Raw genomic sequence first — 7,872 nt, forward strand, 5'->3', positions numbered from 1 at the left:
ACATTTAACTGTCGAATATCAATTAATTATTTATTAAATATCTAAAATATTTGACTGCAAAAAAAAAACAGTTTTTGCCTTATAACCCATTAACCGGTGCCATAGGCATTAAATAAAGCAAATAAAACTGGGGTTTTTTCTTTGCAAAGTCAAATATTTTAGGATTACCAAAGGACGCCCAAATGGAAATCTGCAAAATGTAGCGCCAGAGCAGCAATATATTGATTGGAGCATTTACTCCAGCGTTGCCTAATTTCCCATACAGTCTAATTGTGATAGATGGCCCTTTTAAAGCATTGGCTGAGCACTATTTTTTTTACCAGCCATCTATCAGTGGAAATATTTAATTAAAATAGTCTATCAAAGTATGTAGCCATTTAAAATAAATCAGTAATGAGTCGACTTCAGTAGATTTTACTTTCCTATTGCTTATATATGACATAAAGCCCACCATTAAAATAAATATAAATAAATTAACGTATTTTCTGATTGCTGTGGTTTCGGGCTGGATCGTGTTCACCTGCCGCCGGTTGTTCACCTGCTGCCGCCGGCTACTTGCTCTATGCTGGTCCATGCGCTGACTTTGCGCCTAAAAGCGTCGGAACCAGCGGGAGGTCGGACGTGGGACATCCGAATCCCCGCTCCTTAGACTAAACGCATCGAGTTGCCCGCCCCCTCAACCCCCCCATCTCCATCAGCTCACCACCAGGGCTGCATCAGCGACATTTGAAGAGATTTATCATTTCTGATTCAGATAACCTTGAAGTACGCACAAAATGTTGGAATAACAGGCAGCATTTTGCGTCTATCTTCGGTGTAAACCAGCCTCTGCAGTTCTCTCCTGAACAACCTTGAACTACACACAGGAGGGATGGCATGTTAGGGCAGTAGGCTCCAGCCCAATACCTTTCTGACAATTAATTAAAATATAAAAGTTCCAAGTGTATGAATTGTGATGCCACCACTAGCTAAAAACCAAATCATTCACTGTTTAATGAGCTCTCAGGTTACCAACTTGATACTCTGAACACACCTATTATTTCCATTTTGCAATAACTCGACAATGAATTGTGATGCCATCACCACTGTCAAAACTGGGTATTGGTGATATTTGTGCATTTACCAGATCTATTCCTCTCATGATTTTATACACCTCTATAAGATCACCCCTCATCCTCCTGTGCTCCAGGGAGTAGAGTCCCAGCCTGCTCAACATCTACCTGGAGCTCAGATCCTCAAGTCCTGGCAACATCCTTCTAAATCTTCTCTGCACCCTTTCCAACTTGACATCTCTCCTATAACTTGATGCCCAGAAATATACACAATAATGTAAATGCGGCTTCACCAACGTCATATAACTTATATAAATGATCTCCAAACTTCATATTCCTCTCCATATTATTTCCATCTTCCAATGACTTGACAACAAATTGAGGATTTCCATAAGCTAAGAATCACAAATCTTATTGTACTTTTTTAATTGAATCAAATATTTGAATAACAATCCTTTTGTATGCAGGTGATTATAGATTGTGTGTAATTTATATTAAGATCTTCCCTTTATATAGACTGGAATCAGACTTCCTATGGTTTGCCTGACCCGAAAAGCGAGAACAAGACAGATATGATTTTGCCAATAGTGCTGCAGCATCTATGTCCTTCCTACATATCCTTTTTCGGTCTTGGTGCTGTCTCTGCTGCAGTGATGTCATCGGCTGATTCTTCTATTTTATCAGCAAGTTCGATGTTTGCTCGGAATATTTATCATCTTGCTTTCAGACAAGAGGTGAGGTTGGATATCAATAAGACTTATGCAGCCATTTTCATAAAAGCAAAGAAGCACTGACTGTTTTAAAAAAAACTGATTTTTGTGGTTCATAAAAACACAAGAACATTCATCAAATTCTATATATTTAAATCATATTTTATCCAAAATGGGTGGACTGGAAACATAGAAACATAGAAAATAGATGCAGGAGCAGGCCATTTGGCCCTTCGAGCCAACAGCACCATTCTATATGATCATAGCTGATCATCCAAAATCAGTGCCTCGTTCCTGTTCTCCCAATATCCCTTGATTCCATTAGCTCTAAGAACTAACTCTCTCTTGAATACATCCAGTGAATTGGCCTCCACTGTCTTCTGTGGCAGAGAATTCCACAGATTCATAACTCTCTGGTGGAAAATGTATTTCCTCATCTCAGTCCTAAATGACCTACCCCTTATTCTTAAACTGTGACCCACGGTTCTGGACTCCCCGAACGTCGGGAACATTTTTCCTGCATCTAGCCTGTCCAATCCCTTAAGAATTTTATATGCTTCTATAAGATCCCATCACATCCTTCTAAATTCAAGTGAATATAAGGATTGGAGGGCAGTTGGGTTTTTTTAATCTCTAAATCGTCTTTTACTATAATTTTGATAAAATAATATTTCATCCAAAATTAGTAAATTGGAAGGCAGTTGCATTTCCATGGGGGAGGGGAAAACGAGATCTGATAAAAAATGTTCAGTCATGAATGGTTCTGAATAGAAATATATGACAGACAATCAATTACCAAAAAGTTAAATTGACATGTATCACTATCTTAATAAAAATGGCAAGTGAATCAAAATGAATATTTAGGATTTGGAATGCACTGCCTGAAAATGGTGTAAGCAATTCCACCAATCACTTACAGAAAGAGATAGAGTCATACAGCATGGAAACAGGCCCTTCTGCCCAACTCATCCAAGACAACCAAGATGTCCCATCTGAGCTGGTCATATTTGCCTGTATTTGTTCCACATACCTCTATACCTTTGCTTTCCATGTACCTGTCCAAAAGACTTTTAAAAGTTGTTATAGTACGTACCTCAACCACGTCATCTGGCAACGTTTCATATATCCACCACCTTCTGTGTGAAAAAACTGACCCCCCCCCCTCCCCATAGTTTCCTATTAATAATAATAATAATAATAATAATAATAAACTTTATTACGGACTCAAGGTCCAGACAAGGGGCAACATTACATTAAAAATGCATTGCATATCAAATATCATAAATATATATAAAATCATGGTATATCATAAAAAAACATCAAAATTTATATATTTTTTAAACCCACAATACTTAAGTTAAAAATCCAGATAAATCTATTAAATCTGTCCCTTCTGACTTCAAATCTGTGCCCACAAGATCTTGATTCCCCTACCCTGGGAAAAGGTGCATTTACCTGTTTCCCTCATGATTTTATACACCTCTTTGAGATCACCCCTCAGCATTCTGTGCTCACAGGAATAAAGTTCTAACCTGCCTGAGGTTGCCCTGCAGCTTATCCCCCAGCACTCCCTCCCCCTCCTCTTCATCTTCCCTCTTTTTAAACTTTAAAAAAATGCAAGCAATTGCTGCCAGGACTTCAAAAAAAAAAATCCAATTCCACTTCCCCAGCCTCCCCAGCACTCCCCCTCCTGTTCAGCCTCCCTCTGCCAGGTGTGTGTGTGTGTATATATATATATATATATATATATACACACACACACATACAACGGGATCTAGGGGGTCCTTGTTCATCAGTCAATGAAAGTAAGCATGCACATATTGCAGGCAGTGAAGAAAACAAATGGCATGTTGGCCTTTATAACAAGAGGAGTTGAGTAGAGGAGCAAAGAGGTCCTTCTGCAGTTGTACAGGGCCCTAGTGAGACCACACCTGGAGTATTGTGTGCAGTTTTTGGTCTCCAAATTTGAGGAAGGACATTCTTGCTATTGAGGTTCACAAGGTTAATTCCCGGGATGGCAGGACTGTCATATGCTAAGAGAATAGAGCAGATGGGCTTGTATACTCTGGAAGTTAGAAGGATGCGGGGGTTCTTATTGAAACATATAAGATTATTAAGGGGTTGGACACACTAGAGGCAGGAAACATGTTCCCAATGTTGGGGGAGTCCAGAACCATGGACTACAGTTTAAGAATAAGGGGTAAGCCATTTAGAACAGAGATGAGGAAACACTTTTTCACATAAAGAGTTGTGAGTCTGTGGAATTCTCTGCCTCAGAGGGCGGTGGAGGCTGGTTCTCTGGATACTTTCTAGAGAGCTAGATAGGGCTCTTAAAGATAGTGGAGTCAGGGAATATGGAGAGAAGGCAGGAACGTGGTACTGATTGTGGAAGATCAGCCATGATCACATTGAATGGCGGTGCTGGCTCTAAGGGCCGAATGGCCTACTCCTGCAGCTATTGTCTATTGTCACACACCTCATTCGTATACCATGATAATTGTGTCCTTATGGGAAATCTAAATTACTTTTTTCTCGCAATTGTTTCATGATAATTAATATTTTCTCTCAAAATAATTATTTATTGCAGGCTACAGACAACGAAATTGTGTGGGTAATGCGAATCACCATATTCATATTTGGAGGAGCTGCAACAGCTATGGCATTGCTGGCTGACTCAATCTACGGCCTCTGGTTTCTGAGCTCAGATCTTGTCTACGTTATTATCTTTCCTCAGTTAATATCAGTGCTCTTTGTCAAGGGAACAAACACGTATGGGTCCATTGCTGGATATATCATTGGCTTTTTGCTTCGAATTAGTGGTGGTGAACCATATTTACACATGGAGCCATTTATTTGTTACCCTGGATGCTATTTAGAGCATTCCTTTGGAGCAGACCCTGTCTACGTTCAAAGATTTCCCTTTAAAACAATGGCAATGTTATTCTCCTTCTTGGGCAACCTTGGTGTTTCATATCTCGCCAAGCACCTATTCGAAAGTGGAATATTGCCTCAAAAATTTGACTTCCTTGACAGCGTTGTGTCACAACACAGTAAAGAAAACATGGACAAAACCTTATTGGTGAATCATGACAATATTACTTTGTCAGAGCTGGTACGTGTTAACCCAAAACACAGTGCTTCAGTTAATACTTTCACCAATAAGGAAGCATTTGAAGACACTGAGCCAATTCCTGAATTTTCTAAATCAGAAAATGATTGATGCTAAATCCTTCATCTTTACAGTGTGCAGTGCAATTATAGGCAATCAAGGGCAGTACATTAACAATACTAACTAAGGGAGCATTTTTAGCAGGTATCAATATTTTTAGCAAAGAAAATTGTCTATATCAGTGCTTTACTGATGATTGTTCCCTTAAATACTGTTGTACAGTATTGTTTTAATTCACACATGTGAAATCAAGTTGAGCTATAATTTTTGAATCTCAATATATTGTGGACTCTAGCTACTTCTCTATTGGCACAGTACAGATAACTAATGCCATCATTTATGTGAAGAGTGTGGTATTGTGTGGCTTTATGTAACTGGTGTTAGGAATTCATTGCTGCTATGGTTTCTCCAATGAAAGAATTAGACTCAGCAAGTCATGATCTCAACTATTGTTGATGCAATTTCATTTGTCATTTATTATCCCAACTACCAGCACCTAAACATCTTTATGCACGTTCAAAGATATATAAATATAAATGCATAAATAATGGACCATAAGAAGTCAATTATTACTTTATTGTTTGTAACTGATCAAATAACAAAATAATTAATGACATCCCCAATCAGTACTCTTTCCTTAATTAATCATTGAATCAATAATTTGGATTCTCTTTCGTCATACTTGGGGGAAATTAGTAAAGACAATCTTGAAACTTTATTTCTCATTAAATATAACCAAAATAGAATATATGCATGCAATCTACATTTTGAATAAATGTCATTAATCTTTAGGATAAAACTAACAATTTATTTATGAAGGTAGACACAAAATGCTGGAGTAACTCAGCGGGACAGGCACCATCTCTAGAGACAATTTTGTGTCTACCTTCAATTTAAACCAGCATCTGCAGTTCTTTCCTACACTATTTATTTATGAAACCAGATAGAGTTTAACATTATTTGCACCTTGGACATCTGCAATACTAATGAAACTATAATTTAGATTACTATTACTGTTGTAATTATGAAGATTGTTGTTAAATTAAAAAGCAACCCAATAGATATCTAAAAATTGAAGGCCAGACATTTTCTTCAAAAAACAATAACTTTTTTTTCTGAGGCTGGAGGGATTTAATGCATAAGATATTTATTTAAATTTGGTTTCTTCTTCACACTAATCAAATAAAATATTTCAGATCAAGTGCTGTAAATGTAATGCAAGATTTAAATTTCCATATATTTTTATAACGCGTTAATGCTTAATGGAAGTATGTTTTGTGTTTTTTGGACATGGGGTAGGGTACAGAATGTAGATGCGTTTTCACCTGGTAGGTGGTCATATTTTTATTTTTTGACAGTATAAATTGGTCATCTTTTTACCGCAAGGGGCTAAATTCCTCAAGATTTGGAGCAGTCTTCGATAGCTACTCCAAAGGGAATCCATTAGACAACTTGGAAAACAATTCAGACTTTGTCCAAATTAGTGTTTGCTTTTTTTTCCAAAATGTTATGACTTTGTTGTAAGTGGTAACAATTATTGAGGAGCTGGAGTCTAGAACTGACACGGCAAGTCTCTACTCTGAGTGAAATCACACAAAGCTCCATTAGGGCAAACATAAAATATATGTATGGGGTCCATGCCAAACTGTGTAATGAATTGACTCCAACCTGAACCTGATGTTCAAAAATGAATGAAGTCAGCGCTCATCCTGAAGCTGTGCAGCAGGTAGCAGGGGTGGTAGGATGTGGAGTGCAAACCCTGAATGACAACAGCATTGGGGCAAATGGGCACAGATCTTTCTGCAAACTTAGTTTGGTAAGATCATTAGTTTAGAGATACTGCAGGGAATCAGAGCCTTCGTTCATCCAGTCCATGCTGACTATCGATCGATCAGTGGTCCACCCTAGTTTTATGTTATCCCACTTTCTCATTCACATCCTGCACACTAGGGTCAAAATTTACAGCGCCAATTAACCTACAAACTAGCACATATTTGGGATGTGGGTGGAAACCGGAGCACCCAGAGGAAACCCATGTGATCAGAGAGAGAAGGGCAAACTCCACACAGAAGGTACCCAACATAAGGACAAAACCCAGGACTCTGGTGTTGTGAGACAGCAGCTCTACCAGCTGTGCCACTGTGCTACCCTATTCTAATGCTGCCCTATCATGCTCTAATGAATTTTGATTCACTAACTCCATGAATTGTACTCCGCTGTTTTTAACGGGAAAGTTTCTTAATTGTGAACTCATAATGCCTGGGCAATAATTTCTCCAGTTTTCTTTTGAGATCATTTTGAGTGACATAAATAGCATTCATTAAGTATAAAGGCCATTTCTTTTCTCCCTTCTGTACATTAAAATGTCCCTGTTGAATTTCGGTTCATGTGATGTTCATAGCTCATTTTATTGAACTAGACTGACTCTAAAGTTCTTTATGGTTTGCAAATTTGCCAATGTGCTGGAGTAACTCAGCAGGGCACGCAACATCTGTGCAGGACATGGATCAGTGACATTTCAGGTCAGGACCCTTCTTCAGACTGATTATAGTAGGGGAGGAGGAAGCTGTAAAAGATGTGGGGGCAGGACAAAGCCTGGCAAGTAATAGGTGATACAGGTGAAGGGGGGTTTGTTTAGCAACAGGGTGGACAAAATCTCGACATGAAAAGAAGGCAAATGTATGTCAGATAAGGAGGAGAGGAGTGAAATGTAAATGGGTGGGAGGAAAAGGCAAAGTGGGAGAAATGGGTGCGCACCAGGGTGGGGTACATGAAAGAGATGGGGGAAAAAGAGGGGTTTGCTACCTAAATGTGGGAAATTCAATGTTCATGCCATTGGATTATAATCTACCCAAGCATAATATAAGGTGCTGCTCCTCCAGTTTGTGTGTGGCTTCACTTTGGCAATAGAGGAAGCCCAGGGCAGACACATCAGTATGGG

The 7,872-nt window shown here is 38.7% G+C and overlaps 1 protein-coding gene across 2 annotated transcripts in view; it reads left to right on the top strand.

Annotated features, from left to right (window-relative positions):
* The window catches only part of LOC116974303 (high-affinity choline transporter 1), a 14,163-nt gene extending 8,786 nt beyond the window's left edge, over positions 1-5,377 (top strand). For both annotated transcript variants that reach the window (XM_033022629.1, XM_033022628.1), the window contains exons 8-9: positions 1,569-1,786; positions 4,350-5,377. In XM_033022629.1, the coding sequence (XP_032878520.1) occupies positions 1,569-1,786; positions 4,350-4,982 (851 nt within the window). In that variant the 3' untranslated portion in view covers positions 4,983-5,377. The remainder of the gene's footprint in view (positions 1-1,568; positions 1,787-4,349) is intronic.
* The last annotated feature ends 2,495 nt before the right edge of the window (positions 5,378-7,872 follow it).

This window comes from Amblyraja radiata, chromosome 6, assembly GCF_010909765.2.
Source record: "Amblyraja radiata isolate CabotCenter1 chromosome 6, sAmbRad1.1.pri, whole genome shotgun sequence".
Taxonomy (NCBI): Eukaryota; Metazoa; Chordata; class Chondrichthyes; order Rajiformes; family Rajidae; genus Amblyraja; species Amblyraja radiata.